Here is a 21,105-nt window from a genome sequence, read left to right on the forward strand (position 1 = left end):
AGAAACTGATCTGAAATACCATTTGTAAATTGTTGCCATGAATATGACGGAGCAAACTAAATGATCAGAAGTAGCCACTGGCCCTTCCACAACTGAGACTCCTGGTATATCCTACAACTTACAGCTAGAAAACCCCTCTGCTCACCTTCCTCTCCCCATCCATCACCATGCTCCAGGTTAGGGGCAAGGGGAACCTTTGCCCCTTCAGGTGTTGCTGAACTACAGCTCCCATCAGCCCCAACAAGCATACCCAATGGTCTAAGGTAAGAGGAGTTGGAGTTCAGCAACATCTGGGAAGCCAAAGGTTCCCCAAACCTGCTCTGGGCAAACTTATAGGAGCAGTGGACAGTCAGAGTGTGTAAGTCAGTTCATCTTATAGTTTGAGATTGTCAGCAGTTTCCATTTATTAGTTTTTAATTGTTTTGAGAAGCTGATCTGCCTTGAAGCACCAGAAGCAATTAACTCACAGCATATGCTAATAGCATGACACTTTAGAAAAAGGTTGCAGGAAAACTCAAAAGTTTCCAAAATAATCTCAGCAAGCAGATTGCAAAACAACATCAACATAGACACTGGGCACCCATTGCTGAAGATGATTTCATCACATTGCTTTCATAGCTATAAATTCTTAGAAATAAAGGTGTTCCTGGTGGAACTGCTGATATTCCCTTAAAACCATGGTGGCCTGATCTAATTAAAGCAGGCCAATTGGGTAAAAATAAATTTGTTGTTCAGCCAAGGCTCATTAAGATAGGTCATGTGGTCCAGTATGCATGGAGACACAGTTATTTAGTGAGTATCAGATAACATGAAATAATTTCATTAAAATAAGAGGACAGTTTTAGAGCTATCTGCTTTTGAAGTGAAATGTAAGATATTGTTTAAGGTCACAGGCACTTATCTCTACAAGGCCAACTTTTTCCAACCTCCTCTTGTAAAATCTCTGTAAAGATTAAACAGAAATGCTGCCAAAAATAAAAAATTTATTGAGTACACCAGAGTTTGAACCTTCCCAGCACCAGTCCAAAATGTGTGTGCGGGAAATGACAGATGACTTCATATTGCTTGTCAGGACAAAATATGGCTTTCTTTTGTTTAAATCCCACAGTGGATTTTCTGTTGTTCAGAACTGGCAAAGCTGTTGTCATTGTCAGTGTGGTTCCAGCCGGCATTTCCTTGACAGGGTGCATAAATATCTTGAAAGATCAGTTTTGCCCTCTTGCTAATCGTTATGTGCTTGTGTGTTTGACAGTAGAGCAAGGCTGTGTGGGTGGGGATTGAAGCTGCCATTCCCTGTTAACGCTGATATGGTTGTAACAAGCATGTGACTCAGTTGTTCCTTTCAGCATACTCTTTCTTTTCTGCTCTTCTCTGCTGCCGGCTTTCAGTATCTGAAGGGTGCTCTGAAGAATGACCACTTATTCAGTCTTCCACTTAATGCTTTGATGACATGGCCACATGATCAAAACCGCAAGCTGGAACTTTGGGCATTTTTCAGAAGATCTCAAAAAATAAAATTGATGTGGCTGTCCACACACACAAAGTAAACAGACAGAAGCATTTTTAAAACAATTAGCAAAGAAATATGGACATTGTCAGAAAACAAAATAATGTCAGAGACTGGAGACTTTTATGCACTTCCTCCTCTCTGTGAAACTGCAAGTGAGCCAGGCCGTAAAGCATACCCTCCAACCTTTCTCAGATGAAAATAGGGACATCCTATTCCATACCCTCCCACATTTCTCTGATGAAAATAGGAATAGGAATTCTTTTTGGGATAACACAGGAAGGGTTATCCCCTAAATTATAGGTGTACACCAGGGGTAGGGAACTCCATTTCCTCATGGGCTACCTTTTGAGGGCTGAAGATCTGTAGTGGACAGGACCAATGATAAGAGTGGGTGAAGCAATGTTACATTTTAGCCACACAAAAACTTGAGGTTTCTACATATGTGTGCTGTGTACACATAGCTTTCCCTACAACCACCATTTTCTTATCAGACAGACAAGAGGCATTAACACAATTCAAGGACACATTTCAGCCAGACAAAAGCAGAGTGGCCACTGGGAGAGTGCCAAGGGCCAAATAGGGAGCTACACTCATCCCTTGATGCTGAGGTTTCCCACCCTGTTATGCACTTAAACTCCTACATGTACACCTAAAAATCACAACGTATGAAAACACAATCTAGTAGAGGATTTAGCCCATATATATTTACGTAACTGGAACACAAAAGAGTTTGTTAAATGTCACAAGCGTTATGTTAGCCAACATTTTGCCTAGAAGTAGCAGTGGTTCTGACCATGCCTGCATAACTATACCAGGATCTACAGAAGCAGGCAAAGACTTCTATAAAGCAGAACTAAACACTAGAAGAAATCTATAGGAATTTGCATGCCTTGCAAATTCAAGATTTGGCTATTTCATTGGGAGCTCTTAGAAAGAGCCAGTTGCAAAGGTTGGCAGATACATGGCATTGCAAGCAAGAGACATAAATAGCAAGAGCTTAGCTGACACATTTTTATTATTCGATTCAGAAATGTGTCACACCTACTTCTATGTCCTACGGAGAGGGAATACGTGCACAAACTGGCAGCATGTACTCATATGTGCAAATTGTATTCTGCATATGCATCAACAGATGTTCAGGAATATATGGGCATTTAAATAGCATTCATTATTGGTCCGTTATGCTAAGCTCTTATTAACATAAAGTGAAAACAGAAAAGATGATAAGCAGAGATACACCCTCCCTTGAGGCAATAGCAGGATGTATTTCAGTCAATCACAAGTGGGAAAGTAAGCATTGCTGAAGCACCTTAATATTTTGATCCCCCAGATGCAAGCTCAGAAACTGCCATATATTTGAGTAAAGTTACTTCTGGTTTCATGGGACATTATTTATACTGTAAGGCAAATAAATAATGGCTAGCCACACTGTTTTTCTTGGGGGAACCTGATATAAAGTGTGAGGGAACAACCCTTAACAATGCGTTGCTACTTTCTACATATACTTTCTAACCAGTGATCTAATTAGCATGATTTTGGATTTGCTTTGGAAGCATGCCAAGCAAACCATGTTTGCATGCTTTGGGGTGTCATTAAATCAGCTCTACTTTGTCCCCCTGTGTTGAGTTGAAAGTTTCTAAGAGTTTTGATAGATACTCAGCATTTCTATACAGAATGTTGTTATTGGTATCCAGAACACCACCATCAATAGGGTGTCTATTGATTTGCATAGGACAGGCATGGCCAAACTTGGCCCTCTAGATGTTTTGGGACTACAATTCCCATCATCCTTGACCACTGGTCCTGTTAGCTCGGGTGATGGGAGTTGTGGTCCCAAAACATCTGGAGGGTCAAGTTTGGCCATGCCTGGCATAGGCCAAAGATAGATAGATAGATGATAGATAGATAGATGATAGATAGATAGATAGATGATAGATGATAGATGATAGATAGGTAGATATATCTTACACCTTCATATGAAGTATTGATATCAGTGCATTCAAAAACAGGTCCAGTGGGGCTTGAGGAATTGCAGCCTTAGATCTTAAACCCAAAGGTGGGGAACCACTGGCCCTCTAAAAGGCTCCCACTAGGCCCAGGCAGCATGACCAATATCAAGGGTGATGGGAGTTGTAGTCCAACCATATCTGGAGGCCACAGGTTCCCCATCCCTGCCTCAAACCCTACCAAGGCATTGGTATTGACTTGAGAATAGATTGTTCACAATAGGTTTTGGGTTGTTGTGATTTCATGATCTTTGTTTAATTTTTAGATTCTTCAGAGCTAACATATGAGTTCGGTTAATTCACTGGCTTGATTTGTGGTGTTGAAATTTAAACATTGCAGTGAAAAGGCAATATGATGCCTTAGTCCAGTGTTTCCCAACCTTCTGCCTCCAGCTGTTTTTGGACTACAATTCCCATCATCCCTTGCCACTGGTCTTGCTAGTCAGGGATGATGGGAGTTGTAGTTCAAAAACAGCTGGAGGCACAAGGTTGGGAAACACTGCCTTAGTCAACTAAATGGTCGATTATAGCATCACTTAAACAAGTTCAAGCAATTTATTGTGATATATTATGGTTGCAGACCAGTAAAATTCAATACAAAGGTAAGGGACAGAACATTTTAAAACAAATAAAAACAATTATACATTTATCTTCTCTCAAAAAACCAGCAAGTTGTTGTTGTTGTTTATAATCTACATAGAAACACTTTAAGATCCTTTCAGTCAATCAGATTTCTCAATACTATGAAAGCACACAAATTCAAAATATCATATATATAATATTCATTCTCAAATATAACTCATGACTTTGAAATCACCTACATAAGTCAGCTTTGCTCTGTAGAGCAAGCAATGCGATCTGACTATATGCAACATCAGTTGAGACTTCATAGCACAGCTCTTTCCGTTCTTTCTTGTACTGTAATTGGATGTAGGAGTAACACACAGTGACTAAGAAAGCACAAGCCAGGCAAGGTGGGATCCTTGAAATGGACTATATTGTATATGTGAAACAGGTGAAGAAATCGGCTGCAGAGGTTCCAGATTTTTCAACAAAATGATAGCTTATCCTTGTCATAAGTCAAATAGATTGTTAAAATAAAAGAGAGGAGATAGTTGTCAGGATGGGTTAGATCAAAGACTTACTGCAGACGGCAGCAATAAATTGGGAGGGTTATCTCAAGATGCCAGAGATGGCATGTTTTTCAGCCAACCACTGTCCGGAATCAAGCAAAAGGAAAGAGAGAGATGTTTCCTAAAGAGAGATTATAAGGCTAGAAGTCTCCCAACTACCTACCTTCTCACCCACCTACATGTAGCTGTCACTGTAAACCAAGAAAGAGGGTTACCAACAAACAACAACCACCACCCTGGGTCTTTCATGAAAAACTGGTGTTAGCCACAGGGCTCCAGTAAGCACATATCATTTGACATTGTATATACTCATTTATTTATACATCTAAATCACTTGGAGCTGAACCACTAAAACAAACTAGCTGAACAAGAAAACAACAAAAACAAAAGGTTCCACTGCCTCCCACTGCCTACAGCAATATGGATTTGATAGATGACTGCTCTGCTCATTTTCATTCTGAGCTAAGCCTGGCTCTCCAATGCCATCAATATAATCAGTGTTGTTACTGCAACTGCTGACTGAAGTTGATGCAATAACTATTAATTAGGTGGCTCTGTCCTTTTGCAAAAGTACAGCCAAGCCTGTGTAGTTTCTCCTGGAGTTTACTTTAAGCTATTGTGGCTTGTAGAAGTCACAAAAGGAACAGAGAAGTTGTGAATCTCCTTCTCCTCCTCCTCCTCGGACTCTCAGCTTTTGATACCATCACAACCATGGTACCCTTCTGGACTGTCTGTAGGAGATGGGCCTCAGGGGGACTTTTCTGCAGTGCTTCTAGTCTTGTCATCAGGGAGTGTTCCAGAAGATAGTATTTACTGAGTGTTTCTCATCCCCTTGGCCCTTGGACTATGGAGTGCTGGTGGTTTTGTCTCCAATGCTATTTCACAAAGCTATTTTTGTTAAATCATATACACACTGTGTTCAATTGAGTGTTAGTCAGACTTAGAGTAGTCCCATTGATTTGTTAGGTCTGTTCTAAGTCTGGATCCACCTCATTGGTTTAGGTTTACTAAATTTATTAGACACCTTTATCTTTAAAAAAAGGACTCCAAGCTTCTTACAGCAATTCAATTATCTAAAAGTGGGGGGGAAAATGAACACAACATCAATATCCATAATATACTAAAAATCAAAACCCACCATTACTAATGAGAAACCACCAGGAATAATTGATTAGCATGATGCCAGTATTTAAAAATCATCCAGTCCCATCACATACTGAAGACTAGAGGAATCCCTTAACCTGGTGTCAAAGAGATGATAATGTTGGTGCCAGGAGGAGGTCCCTGCTGGGGCTGGCCATGCCCCTTAGTTGATGCATTATCGGGGTGAGTCTGAAGGAACCAATAGGTATGCCCGAGGGCACAAAGTGAAGGAAGGCTGGTTTAGTTGTTTAGCTTTACAGGTGCATAAGCCACATCATACCTGATTTCTCTTCATCCTTCACCTGCACTAACCCTAGTTTTATTTGCACTTAGCAGCAGCAGAATCTGGGATAGGCCTAACCCAGGCATGGCCAAACTTGGCCCTCCAGATGTTTTGGGACTACAACTCCCATCGTCCCTAGTTAACAGGACCAGTGGTCAGGGATGATGGGAATTGTAGTCCCGAAACATCTGGAAGGCCAAGTCTGGCTAATACTGTTGGGCTCTCCCTTGACTAAAACACCAGGATGAAAAAGTAAAGAACAGAGCTTTCTCCACCCTGACCTCACTCCTTTTGTTTGTAGTATGTGATGATGCATTTTAACATTACAGTACACAGTTTTTTGGTTTTTTATAATGGTTTTATTTTATGTGATATATTTTGTGTGTGTCTGTGTGTGTTGTGCTGTGCTCTGGGATTATTTTTAACGAAGAGCAGGCTAGAAATTCTCTCAATAAATATGTGAAAAAAATGTCACCGTTCCTTTCTTGTAAGGTAGGAGCTATGCCTGCTGTTTTATCTGGCTGCTCCTGACAAGACCAGGTCCGGGGCATTGTGGATGATAAGAATAATTAACTGTACTGCATGGGGTGGCAGATAGAGAAAGACTTACAACCAGCCCACAGCTATTTTCCTTCATCTCTAAGATCTTTGATTTGGTACCTCTCTGCACTTTATGCCTTGAAAGTTTTCCTTAAATGTGCCATTATCTCCTGGATAAACGGCTGCATCTCCCAGGGAAAGAGCACTATGAAAATCAGTGGTTTTGTCTTTTAGTGCATTGTGCTGCTGTGGCAGCTCCACTTAATTATCTTGTTGGGAATGGTTTATTTGCAATAGGAAAGAGACCATTGTGGCTGGGCATCCTTGGCCCGACTCACTCTGAAAATAAAAACAGAAACAATATTGTGTCATTATTATGCATCCTTGCTCAGAAAACTGTCACTGGTGCAATACATTTATGGGATTTTTTTTAAAAAAAAATTCCATCATAGTAAAAGAGTAACTGCCATTCAATTCTGCGAAATGCTTTCTCAGCGTCAAAAGATGCTATTACCACTGGGCTGGCATCATCTTTCATCTTAAAGAGGACATTAAATAAGCGTAGCAAATTCGTGCAGGCGAACCTTCTGCACTAAACATAAAATAAAACCCCATGTTGTTCAGGATGAATTATTTTAATACTTATGCTTTGGCTCAATTGGCCAATAACTTTTCCAATTGATTAAAACCTACATTTCAAAGGAAAAGGGGGCCTGAAGGACCCATATTCCTATATGCTTTGGTCTGCTTTGAATATTGTTGTCATCAGCACAGCAATGCAGCTTGGGCAACATCTGTTGGTCAGTACCCGATTTGCATAGTCCAGTGCTACGAAAGCAATGATGAATGTGAATACTTACTTCCAAGGGAAGTATCCTTTGTGGAAACAAAAGGTGAAAGATTTTTGAACTCTGTAGAAATGGGAAAGAGGTTTGATTAAGTTCGCAAAGTTACCTAATTTTCACTTTCTAGAACAAGTCACAGCCATCCTTCAAAATGTGCACTTTCACAGTAAAATGTTGATTAATTTTCATGTGGGTGTTTTTTGTTTGCTTATTAAATCACAAAGTGACGTGAAAATGTTAGAAGTGAATTTCCCCCACAACTCGCAACTCCCACCATTTTTGCCAAATTGTGCCCTTTGCACCCCACTGAAAGTTTTATATTTAATTTATTGATCTTATCCTACTTTCTCATCACGAGGAAGGAAATCACAATGGATGACATCACAAATGATAAGGCTGGGTCCCATCTGCCTCCTCTGTAATTCAACCACTCTATGTTCCAGTTCCTCCAACTCATGAAGAGGATTGATGGCTAGCTAAATGTACAAGAAGCCCTATGATATGAAATGCATCAGGGTTTTAAGCATCCCCATCCACCAGACGTTTTGATATGAACAACATGTTAACTGTGCTTTTTGTTACTGTTTTTGGCAGCAGCTCTTATTTTCTCCTTGATTTTTTGCTCTGCTTCTGTTTTCATCTGTTGGTATATTTTGATTAAAATGAGGAGCAGTCTTGAATAAGCTAAGTTTAGACTCAGATATGAATTTCTTAAGGTCAGAAAAAGTTGCAGGTTCTTTGCATTTGGCTCAGGTGACGTATACAGTGCACTCAGTTTTTAGTACACAAACTGTGATTGTTAGCTACTTATAATGCACAAAAACAGCCCAATTACAGGACATAATACCTGAATCTTCTGTTTAAAATGGGCAGAATAAGCACTAGATATGCTGAGTGTCCAGTATCTGAGGCAAGTATATTTCTAGGGCTTGATTTGAATATAAATGCTTGACCTACCTTCTTGGGCATAGTTTCTCAAGTGTGGATGATGTTTAGCTACCATATTCCCACTGCAAGAAGTCATATGACTCTGGTAAACACAGAGGAATGTTTTCCAAGCAGAAGTACTCCATGCTGCAATGTTTTGTCACAGAGTCCTACCTGTACTAAAAATATTTCCATGCCATCTCTCAAGGTGGCACACAGAAAAGATAAAAACACCTTAAAATAAAACAACATAAAAATAAGCATGGTGAACGAAACAATGATTCAGCTGAGGGAATGGGACAAACAAAAAACAAAACAATTACTGCAGTTATTCATATCATCGGAAATCTGGGGAAGCAGGTGATAGAATTCTTCATAGCATTTAGCAGAATGATAGCAACTGATTACATGAACACAGCCCTGCCCTTGAAGAGAATATCTGCTGGCATTTTCCAATGTGGCACCTTTTCATCTTTTGACAACCAAGCTGCAAATACAGCACACAACATTGCTGTCTGAACCATGTCCACTTAGAATTAAGTGGAGCTTGTTCCCAGATGAATTGGGTTAGGATTTATAGTTTAAATCCATCTTTCTTTTAAAGGACTCTAGGCTGGGCTATTCCTATTTGAAACACAGTCTCCCTCATCCCAGCACCTCTCTGATTTCTACCCTATACAACACTAAATTCCTTCCACCTGATTTCTGATTTCAGAACCTGACACCACCATGAGATCTTCTTCCTTCCGTGTGTGACAGAAATTGCACGGTTCATGCTTAATCCTGTTTTAAATAGTATTTTTGGCCTTCTGCCCTTCTGTGATGATGTCTAAGATCTTCTTTATCCATCACACACCGCTACAACTCTTCCTATCACATACAACGTCCCCTTCATGATTCACATTCTCTCTTCCTATTTTAGTGTCCTATTTTCTAGTGTTAAAAAATAGCCTTTGTTCAGTAACAGTGCATATTACAAACACCAAAAAAGAACAGCACACACCGTTTTTGTCATTTGAAAGCCCTGCAATAATTAATTAATTAAATGTTACCTCCGCATACCTTTTAGTTTAGCTCCTTTGTGCTGACACTCTCCAACAGAGCTGGATGGCACTTTATTTTTCCTTTGAGTCTGGCTATTTTGTTTTCGCCCAATACAGTATTATCTCCTTTATCAAAGTAGCCAAGGAAATATTGCCGTCTTTGGATAATGCTGAGGAATATCTGTCACAAGGCACTCTTCAATGAAGCCAGAAAAGACCAGGAAGCTTTCAGACACAAGCTGGGCAGATTCCCTGTGGCACAGTCACTATCTATACCTAGGAAGGGGAACCTTTGTGGCCTGGGGGTCATGTCTTTATCTCTCTCCATGCTGTGGACCAGGGGTAGGCAACCTAAGACCCGTGGGCCGGATGCGGCCCAATCATCTTCTTAATCCGCCCCGTGGATGGTCCAGACATCTCTGGGTTATTTGTGGGGCATAGGAATTCATTCATTTTTCTTTTCAAAATATAGTCCAGTTCACCACGTGGTCTTAGAGACAGTGGACCAGCCCATGGCTGAAAAAGGTTGCTGACCCCTGCTGTGGACCAACTTTGACAAGTGGGTGGGACCCACTGATTTCCCTCTATAAGTATTCAACACCTACAGGCATTGGTGTTGCTCTTGTTGGTATAATAATAATAATAATAATAATAATAATAATAATAATAATAATATTTATACCCCGCCCATCTGGCTGGGTTTCCCCAGCCCCCCTGGGCGGCTTCCAACAAAATATTAAAATGCAATAGTCTATTAAACATTAAAAGCCTTCAGATGTTTTCTAAAAGTCTGGTAGTTGTTTTTCTCTTTGACATCTTGTGGTCACAGTTTTGAGAACGTGTATGTGAAGAAACAAAAAATTAGGAATCTGAAGCCACGGCAGGAGATTTTAGTTCGCTATTTGCCTGCACCTTTACTTCCCATGCAAACTGATATGTACCCATGGATCTCTTGGTTATTGTTTTTTACACCTTGGAGAGATCTAATGCACATGCACATTTCTTTGCACATGTAGACATTTAAATGATTGGGTTACCTGTTGCAGGTGAGATGAAGATTCATTTCTATCAAGTACCGGTATTCCCCAGGTCTTGTTATTAAGCATAAAGCCTGGCTCCACTGATGTACCATAACCAGGGTGTACCTGATTGTTACTGATGGAAACAATGCAATATGATACAGTTGTATCCCAAAGTGACTCATTGTCCCCCTCTGCTGTGCTGATATGGCTCCAAACAGTCCTGCAAGGCTGATGTACATTGTGCTATGTCCACATTTATGCTAACCCTGGGAAATCTACAAGTTTCACATTTTCACTATCTGTGTTTTATGTATCACACTGCTATTTGCCTGGGATACAGAATAACTGGATTTGTTTTACTTAATCCTATGCCTCGCATCTCTAGTATGAGGAATATATGTTAATTTTGCTTTCAGATTATGGGTGTGGGCTCCTTTGGAGGCTCTTGGCATCAGTGGCTGTCATTGGGTTGCTCCACTAGTCAAAAACCCCAGTATCTAGTGTGGCGATTGAATGAGAAGGAGAGTTCCTATCTATACATATTAGACAGGAACAAGTGTGGGGTTACTCCCTGGACACTGCAGACATCAGTGGCTTACCTCCATGTTATCCATTCAGCAACTGTGTGTTTCCACGGTGCTAGCTGGCTGCCCCCCTTCTACAGCTGCTTCCTGATGCTTACAAGGCAAACTTCTGGCTCTTTTGCTTAGTGAAGCATCTTACTGGCCACCACTGACAGCTACAGTACATAGAAGACCTTCAGGCCCCCTCTATCCCATAAAGCTAAATCACACCCACCCTACAGTATAAGGAGAGTAACTATTGATTCCTTACCTCATGCATACAATCTCTTGTTTGTGACAAGAGCAGCAATATACTTTTGGCCAAAATTCAAGAGCAGAGTTATCCAAGAGTTGCACTGCTTTCTGTCACATAGATTCCTCTTGCTTACAAAATAAGTACTCGTGCATGTGTCAAGACAATAAAATAACACCAAGTCCCTCCAAGCCTCAAACACACACAAAACTCAATGACAAAACAAAAACAATTGCTAGGCTGATTTCGAAGATATTTGATGGGTCTCTGATGTGCCCCTGCTTGGATTTCACAGAAACAGATCCACTTGTTGTCAGTCTTGTGGTTCAGCCTGTCATCGTAAGTGATGTTTGTGTTTGTGTAAGTAACAGCAGGAGAACTCCCTCTGGGCTATCAACTAATACATAAGGCACTGAAAACTGCACCATAATATATTTTTATCTTTTAGTCCTTTCTCATGGTTTATTAATGCCTTCTTCTATGCATATTAGTTAGATGAGCCTACCCTCTTAATGCTAATTTTATTTCAAGTGCAACATTGTTCTAGAATATTTCTTAAACAAAATAAGGGGGGGGGGACAAAGACAAATGCAGACCGCAAATCACAATCTGCTACAGACAAAGCACTGTTTATAATCCCTTCTTTTGAACATCCCCATATATTTCTGAAACAGCTGTCCAATAATTTGCAAAAATTGCAACATTTCAATTTGCTTTTATTAATTCTGTAGCATTCCATTAAATTAGCTAATTTTCTAGGTGGAGAATTTATTCCTTTGTCTTCAGCAAATTTACTTAAACTCATACACATACACAAATGCAAATATCTGTAGTAATAGGAAAAAAATAGGCTTGCCTTCTGCACTTCAGTGACATCATTTATTTATATTCAAAATGTTTAAAAAGGAATGGCCTTATCCCAGATGTTTAAAATGCAGAAGATACGACTTTGTTAAACCAGGACTATGTTTTTGAAAGAGACAAGCAACATGCATATTGTTTATTCACTGGTGGGTTTCTTCTATACTGCTTGAAAATATTTGTTCTCATATAGCTAATACCTTTATGTATACTGCCTAGAATAAGGAGAACCCCAGGAAAAGAAATGTACTAAAATGGCCAAGTCAGCAGATCTTATCATGCTTTCCCCCCATGCATTTTCATTTGCACTTCTTCCTTCTCGGCAATATTTCATTCTTTAGCTGTTTGCTTCTGTCAGAAGTTCAAAGACAGCCCAATTTCATAAAAGGGAGATAGTATTGATTGATCCAGCATATTGTTTCCACCACCCCCTTTTGACCAGTTCTTGATGCACATTCCCAATTTTGAAAAGCATTTCATCAGTGTGCAGTTTTAAAAAAATCTATAGAATGAGCTCATTACCATGCTAGTTGCTGAATGTTTTCCACTGGTTGCGTTTGCAATGCAAAGCTGATTTCACTAACCTTTTATCTCTGCAAAAAGGAAAAAAGTTAATCTATAAATAAAATATACAATGTATAGCTCAGTCGGTAGAACATGAGACTGTTAATCTCAGAGTTGTGGGTTTGAGCCCCATATTAGGCAAAAGACTCCTGCATTTGCAGGGGGTTTGGACTAGATGACACTTGTTATCCCTTCCAGCTCTTTCTAAACTTGTGAGAGGCCCAAGAGACTTACTGGGATGTGGATTCATAGATTGCATTCCATAGCCAACTGCACCCCCAGGTTGATAGCATTGGCCAGTATGAGCAGCTCCCTCCTTTTTCTGTCTTAAGACACTCTTTCTCCCTGATCTCTCATAGGCAGACTGGGCTCCTCCACTGTCAAAAGTAGAGTGTTTCCTGTCTGTGTTCTGATAAATTCCTTGTAAGCAATAACGTCATAGCTTGTTTTAACTCAGTTCTATGTGATCCCACCCTTTGTCTTTCTGCTTTGCTTCCCCAAAATACCAGTTTATCCCCCCACTCACTAAAAACAATGAAAAAGAGAACAAAATAATACAACGATGCAAAATTCTGCAACTGTGAAGGGTTTTTCTCCCTCTGTAGTTTGTTATGGTTTTTTTTAATGTCATAACAAAATCATCTATAGCTTAGTGATTCCACATCCATTTATCCTCTGATCTCCCCTGTTTTAATGTACATTCAAGTTCCACAGAGAGGGGATGGGGCGGGGTGCAATCCCATCTAGCATAAGAAATTATATTATAAATACAGGTGAGCCAGAGTAATATATGTTGCCCCAGAGTATTAGCACCGTTAAAAAAACAACAACCTGAAAATTAAAAAGTGCCTCACAGAGAGATGCAAAACAGTTAAACCTCTAAGAGAAAGATGTCATGAAAGGAGGAGAATGAAGTTGAACAGCTGTAGACTCTGCATGGCAATAGCTTGAAGGCATTCTGAACGCAGAGGACAGATGCTGACAGGCTGACTCTGGGATTATTATGGGGAGAGCATTTGCATGCTCAAAAGTGGAAGTCCTGGTTACTCAACGGGAGTACTGCAAACAAATATGTCCATTTGAGCAACCACAAACAAGGACAGTTTTTTAAATATATAATTCATATCTTGCACTGATAGCGTCCAGATCAATGTAGCACTCCATTCTGCCTTGGTCAGAATCCCACCTGGGGGTTCTGGGCACCACAGTTTAAGAAGGATGTTGGCAAGCTGGAATGTGTGCAGAGGAGGGTGACCAAGATTATCAAAGGTTCTGGAAACTAAGATTTGTAAGGAATGGTTGAGGGAGATGGTTATGCTTAGCCTGGAGAAGAGAAGACCAAGGGGTGATGTGATATTTTCAAATACCTGAAGGCATGTCCCATGGAAGATGGAGTAAGCTTGTTCTTTGCTGCTCCATAGGGCAGGACCTGAACAAATAATATAATAATAATAATAATTTATTATTTATTATTTATACCCCTCCCATCTGGCTGAGTTTCCCCAGCCACTCTGGGCGGCTCCCAATCAAGTATTAAAAACAATAAAGCATTCAATATTAAAAACTTCCCTGAACAGGGCTGTCTTCAGATGTCTTTTAAAGAAAGGATAGCTACTTATTTCCTTCACATCTGAAGGGAGGGTGTTCCACAGGGTGGGCGCGACTACCAAGAAGGCCCTCTGTCTGGTTTCCTGTAACCTTACTTCTCGCAATGAGGGAACCGCCAAAAGGCCCTCGGCACTGGATCTCAGTGTCCGGGCTGAATGATGTGGGTAGAGAAGCTCCTTCAGGTATACAGGACCGAGGCCGTTTAGGGCTTTAAAGATCAGCACCAACACTTTGAATTGTGCTTGGAAATGTACTGGGAGCCAATGTAGATCTCTCAGAACCAGTGTATGTGGTCCCAGCGGCCACTCCCAGTCACCAGTCCAGCTGCCGCATTCTGGATTAATTGCAGTTTCCGGGTCACCTTCAAATGTGCTTAAATTACAAGAAAGAATATTCCCACATTAGGATGGAATTTGTGATGGTAACAGCTGTTCCACAGTGGAATGGACTGCTTCAGAAAGTGGTGGACTCTCCCTCATTGGAGGTCTTTAAGCAGAATTTGGATGACCATCTGTCAGAGATGATTTAGCTGTGATTCTTGAGGTGCAAGGGGTTGGACTACATGACTCTTGGGTTCCCTTCCAACTCTACAATTCTGTGATGATTCTATTAACACATAGCACCACTGAAACTGCTTTGCTTTGGAAATATTGCAATGGCATGGTTGAATTTTACAAAACAATTCTGCAATTTTTCAAAAATAAAAAACCCACCAAATTTGTGGACTGATACATGGTGTGTGGGCTGATATATGGTGACCATTTTCAGATATGGTGGCATTTAGTGCATGCACAGCTATATATACTATGTGCATAGTATAAAACGCATCACACAGGAACTCATATAACAGCCCCAAATTTACACCATTTGTGGACATACATGTAGTGATCATTTTCAGCTATGTCTGCTATGCCATGCTGAAACAGAAGCATCATTTTAACCAATTGTGCATGCAGACATGTGTGCAATACCACATGCCTCCATGTCTGAAAATTATCACTATATATTAGTCGGTAACTGGGGTAAATTTGAAGATTCTCTCGAAAATGACATGATTGATCAAGTGTGCCATTGCACTACTGCCTCTCAGAGGCACTGAGGAAGAAAGGCAGGTTGGAGCAGTCACTCTGGAACTTGCAGCAGTTCTGAGGTTAAAAAAAAAAGGGCAGGAAGATCCCAAGATCACCTTCACTTCAAAAGCAGCTCTGAAGTTTGGGAGGACAGTGCCTGTTTCTTCTTGTGGTATCATGGCCATTACTCAGTTTAAAAAACCCAGTTGGGCCTGAGATTCAGGAGTTCTGAAGAGTGATGGATTAGTGTCTCAGAATCGGTCACCCCATCCATCACCACTAGTGTGCCTTCTGTTAGTGCCAAAAAGTCATCCAGACAGTTCTGGGCATTGAGACTTTCTCCCGCTATGACTGTCACTTTAATGTTACCACTGGAGCTGATAAGATCTGGACCCACCTAGTGCCTAAATGACAGACCAGCCTGGAATCCCAATTGCACTTCTCTGATCTCCATGAATGGGATGGATACCAGTGTTGGGAGCGAGCCCAGTCCCTCCACAGGCTTGCACACTCCACCTTTTATCTCCTCCTTGGCACAGTTGCAAGAAGGCGACAGAAGCTTTTGCTTCTGACGTTGATTGATTAGAGTTCAGCATTGCATCCAAAACCTAAACAGTGGTTAATCGTAGCTATGATTTGTTGATGCCAATCAGATTCATAAATGATGGTATGAAATTGGTTTGTTCCAACAAACCATAGTTAAGATTAACCACCCTTTGCTGAGTTCAGGCGACACAGCAAGCTTCAGATAATCTCAAATAGAAGCAAAAGCATATTAACTTATCCTCCTCCGCCGCCTGGATGATGGGGACCCAGAGAGTGCAAGGCCCAGGAGACATTAGACTCATTACCAACGTGATAGACTATGGCACCTGTAGTCCTCCATATGTTGTTGGACCCCAACATCTATCACTTCTAGCAAGCCAATGCAGGTAATGGCCTGGGCTGATGGGATTTGGCATCTAGCAGCATCTTGAGGTCCTTAGGCTCCCCATCCCTGAACCTTGGCTTTTCATGACACCTGAAAGCAGCCAATGCAGATCTGTGACATACAGTTCTTAATACAGTAATGGGTAAAATGGATGTCAAGGAAGATTGCTGATCAGAAACTATTTGCATAAGGGATAATGGGTATAAAGCAAGGAGTAATTATTTATGTCTCCTGTGCATTTAAAACAAGAAATTACAACTGCTATGAATCACTTTGCACTGAATCTAGCAAGTTAGTTGAACTCTTATAAAAATGCTTTATTGACTTGTTCCAAACTCAATTAAGTGTTTATGAACTCAGTCTATTCTGCTACTTGCTGCAAATTTAATTATTTTTGTGAAATGTGTCTGTTCATTTTTCTATGTAATACATATAGGTTCACACCAATACTGTAAAATAAACAGCTACAGAGCTAAAAAGCTTAATTTTGGTGACTTTAAATTGAAATTAGGTTAACTTGGCTCTTTTCTAATTGACTTTAAAAATTTCCCTTGATACACTATGTCTACACATAAAAAACCACTGTAGAATTTACATTACACTATCTGTTTGTAATAGTACCTGTCATGGCAGCCAAGGGTTATGTCTATGATCATCATGGCAATCTAATTAAATATATACGTATCAGACAACTGGACATGATTCAAGGCAAGCTCAACATTAAATTACAAAATTTAGATGGGCCACTTAATCAATAGACTCAGCAACTAGCTCTAGCTATCACCCCAACTCATAAGCTTGATGGCTTGGTTAGACATACTGTGTAACAGATGTCCAACATACATCCATGAGCCTTAATCATAAATATGATGCTTTCATTTGGCATGGGATATAGGAAAAGTTTCCCAGTTGCCAGCAACCTGCTTGCTCATAGCAGGGGGGTGGGGAGTACTTTTAAAATGCATGAGCTGTCTTTTGTAGCCTGTTACAGGAAGACTTGGAAACCACCATTAATTTTGCTTTAAGTGATCCATCAAGATGGTCCTTTGTTCTGACAATCTGAGTTTCAAGTGAGACCACATGACAAAGAATTACCAAGACCTGATGAGGTTCTTTTCATATTGCTTCTCCTCTCTATTGGTTCTGTTCAGTTCTAAACCACAAATTGAGTAAATGGCAAAAACAACAACCCAGTGCCGACAATCTTCTTTGAAATAAGATAAAACGTGTTTACTACCTGATCGTTTTAGTATTGTACACTTCTGATAATCAGTTTTACTTTCTTCTTTTTAAAAAAAAAATCCTTAAGTGCTACTTTTGCAACAGACTAGTGATTGTATTTGTTCCACCGCTAGTCCATGAGTGAATTAGTAAAGATGAAAAATGGATTTCAGAGACAATTTCAGCCTTGAAAAGATACCATTTGCAACTATGGATAGGTTAGCTTGCTGTTAGTTTTCTCCTAAATACTGAATAGATATAGGTTAGGTGGGAATATATATATTACAGTGTGATGGTTATGTGCAATTTGGAGAGAATGTGAACATAATTAAGACGTGCGTATTATCTAAAGTATCATAGTGTCATTTTAATCACTTCCTAAGAAAACAACTTGAAGGGTGCAAGGAATGTGAGCAAGGAAAGTGTGAAATTCAGTTTACTTTACTAAAAATTTATACCATTGAAATTTGAATCATTAATAAAGAAGAAGAAAAAGCCCCAGGGAAAGAAAATGGGACACATAAAATAAGCAAAACCGTTTTATTAATAGAGAAAGCTATAATCTAAAATTAGTACAAAGCAAACATTTTAAAGATTATATTAGGCTATGTGATATGAAAAGCAACCAAATATGCTTTATGAATGACTGGAAGGAAGGTAGGATATGTGCTATGGATAACTGGCTCACAGACATAAGACCTAGAAAACATTTAAACTTTGAAAAGGTAATGGAACTATTTACAAAAGAGTTGCTTGGAAAACATACAAAAGCCTAGTGATAGAGAGACAGAATTAATGGCCAGAAAACTACAGGCACTTAGGTCTTTAAAAAGGAAATGATTAGGTAGAGAATAGTGCCTAAAACAGGAATTTTGAAGAAGATAATTGCTGGTATTATCAGCCTGCAAGTACGCCTTGTATTTTTTTAATGCATATATAATTTATGTTGGTCAGGAAAGGATCATTCACTGATCGAATATGCCATTGTAGAGTTTGTGAGTGCAAACTTAGGATGCCTTTCCCCGTCTCCTGGAGCGATCTTTTCCCCTCTCCACAAATCGAAGAAAGTAGGCATCTGATTTTCACCTAGGGTTAATAAAAGCTAAAAGTAAACTGTTAAAATTCTGCCTATGCTGAGCCCGAGAAGGAGCTGTGAGCCGGCGCGGCTTAGGACCCAGAAGGCCCCGCCAGGCGGCAGTTGTGTAGATCACTGGGAGACTCTAAAAGGGTCCAGTTTTAATTCTCTCTCTAATCTCTGCAACAGCCGCGCTTCCCACAACAGCTCAAGGTTGGGCTGATCCCGACTGTGGCTTTGGATTTTTTATCCCCGCTCCCAATCCCCAGCGGAAACCGCATTTAGCTCCTTCGCAATGGACACCCTCGAGGAAAAAGTGGCTTCAGTCGCTCGAGCCTGAGATCGCGGTATCTAAAGGAGAGGGGCACGAAAATGAAGACGCTGATGGTAAGTCAGTTTCGCAGGAACTAAAAATGGTCCCAGATTACGCTCCCCCGCCTCCGGTCCTTAGGAACTGTGAAGCGAAACCACCAGACCTGGCTGGGAGTTGTAGGGAGAGACAGAGAGACCCCAGCCTTCCTTTGGGTGATTTCAGCCTCTGTGCAGCTTGCCCTATTTATTTATGGGCATTTTTGCTCCATGGGCAATTTTGCAAGGGGGTCTTTGGCTGGAACCTTGTCAAGAAAGAGAAGCAAAGGAACTTCCCGCCTGCCTTATTTTTAAATAGCAAATAGGTTCACATGCCATGATGATGGCTGTTGGTGTTCAGCTGAACCGACTTGCCTTGCAAGGAGGGATCTCGGGCGCTTAGGGCAATAATCACGGGCAGGCATTGCTCTCTCTCCCACCTAAAAAACTGCAAAACGTGGGAGCAGTGGGAATGGCATCGAAAGGGTAAGCCGGGAAAGTGAGAGGAGGATAAGAGAAAGGGGCTTAGGAAGGCAGAAAGCAGTGTGTGTGTGTGTGGAGGGGGGGTCAAATTCAGGAGGAAGCTGCACTTTTCAAGAGGCTTCTCTGCTTTGGAACTTGCAGGGGCTGGAAATAGACGGTTCCACCCCTCCCCACCCCGGCTTCTTCCGCCACCCCAGAGATTAAAATGGTAGCTCTGGGTGGCACCCGCCCGCCCGCCCGCCCGCCCGCCCGCATCAACCTGCAGGGATCTCTCCATGGAGAGGAGACCAGACCCAACCCCTTCCAGAAGAAGTTAAAACTTGCAAAGGCTACCAAGACGCGGAGCTGCATTCTCCTCACACCCACCCGCATCCCTGCCATAAAAAAAGGACGGGAAACTTGCAAAAAAAGGGGCTGCCTCACATGAGTTAGGCTGGCGCGGGTGTGGAGAGAGACGCCGAGCTTTTATTGACAACAATCAGAACTCCTCCAACAGTGGCGGGTTGCAAAGGCGAGGCGGGAAGCGGCGAGGCGCGCGCGGGGCGGGGGCGGGTGAGGCGGGAAGGAGAGCGGCGGGGAAGCGGGAGACCTGGAGGGGCGGCGACGGAGCCGCGAGGGACCCGGCGGCGGTGCTGCCGCCTGAGCCGCCCGCGCGCAACGCCTCCTGGCCGCCACCGCCACCGTTTCCCGCTCCGCCATCTCCACCACGTCCGGCCTCGGGCTCCGCCGCGCTCCGCTCGCCGCCTGCCTGGTGGGGAGCGCGCTCTCCGCTGCGCACGGCGGGTTCTCTCAGCGTGTCTCCTTGTCCCCCTTTTCAGCGCCATGGGCTGGCTGTGTCTTTAGCGCTCACCACCATGTGCACTAGCTTGTTGCTCATGTATGGTAGCATCGGAGGCGGAGGCGCTGGTAGTGGCGGCGGCGGAGGAGGAGGAGGCGGCGGCAGTAGCGGCGACGGAAGCCCGAAAGAGCAGAGTCAATCGCAGCAGCAGCAGCAGGTGGCGGTGACGGCGAGCCAGAAGCCGGAGAGCCCTCAGCAACTGGGCGGCAGCGGGCAGAGGCGCCTCCCCGACCGCCCCTTGGAAGGCTACATCGGGGTCCTGGACCACAAGGTGAGCGCAGGCGGAGAGGTGCGGGGGGAGGGGAGGAGGCGAAGGGCGGGCAAGGGCGCCGAAGAGGGAGCTCCTCTGGGGCCCTTGGCTTGGGCCGACTGATGAAAGTTCTCCAGGAAAAAGGTGTGTGTAATAGACATTTCTGTTCCATGAACTATGGGGAAATAGCATGGTAAGGTAAGGGAAAGGGTCCCCAGACCATTAGGTCCAGTCGTGGCCAACTCTGGGGTTGCAGTGCTCATCTTGCTTTATTGGCTGAGGGAGCCGGCGTACAGCTTCCGGGTCATGTGGCCAGCATGACGAAGCCGCTTCTGGCGAACCAGAGCAGCGCACGGAAATGCTGTTTACCTTCCTGCCAGAGCGGTACCTATTTATCTACTTGCACTTTGACGTTCTTTCGAACTGCTAGGTTGGCAGGAGCAGGGACCGGGCAAGGGGAGCTCACCCTGTGGGGGGGATTCGAACTGCCGGCCTTCGACCTTCTGATCGGCAAGTCCTAGGCTCTGTGGTTTAACCCACAGCACTACCCGCATCCGGGAGTTAAGGAGCCACACTCTTCTCAGAGGC

The 21,105-nt window shown here is 42.2% G+C and overlaps 1 protein-coding gene across 1 annotated transcript in view; it reads left to right on the forward strand.

Moving 5' to 3' along the window:
* Positions 1-21,105, forward strand: part of ST6GALNAC5 (ST6 N-acetylgalactosaminide alpha-2,6-sialyltransferase 5) — a 139,483-nt gene that overhangs the window by 45,000 nt on the left and 73,378 nt on the right. Inside the window, exons 2-3 of the mRNA XM_081868357.1 lie at positions 18,788-18,985; positions 20,248-20,538. Coding sequence (XP_081724483.1) covers positions 18,971-18,985; positions 20,248-20,538 — 306 coding nt within the window. The 5' untranslated portion in view covers positions 18,788-18,970. The remainder of the gene's footprint in view (positions 1-18,787; positions 18,986-20,247; positions 20,539-21,105) is intronic.

This window comes from Podarcis erhardii, assembly GCF_964252035.2.
Source record: "Podarcis erhardii genome assembly, chromosome: 6".
Classification (NCBI taxonomy): domain Eukaryota; kingdom Metazoa; phylum Chordata; class Lepidosauria; order Squamata; family Lacertidae; genus Podarcis; species Podarcis erhardii.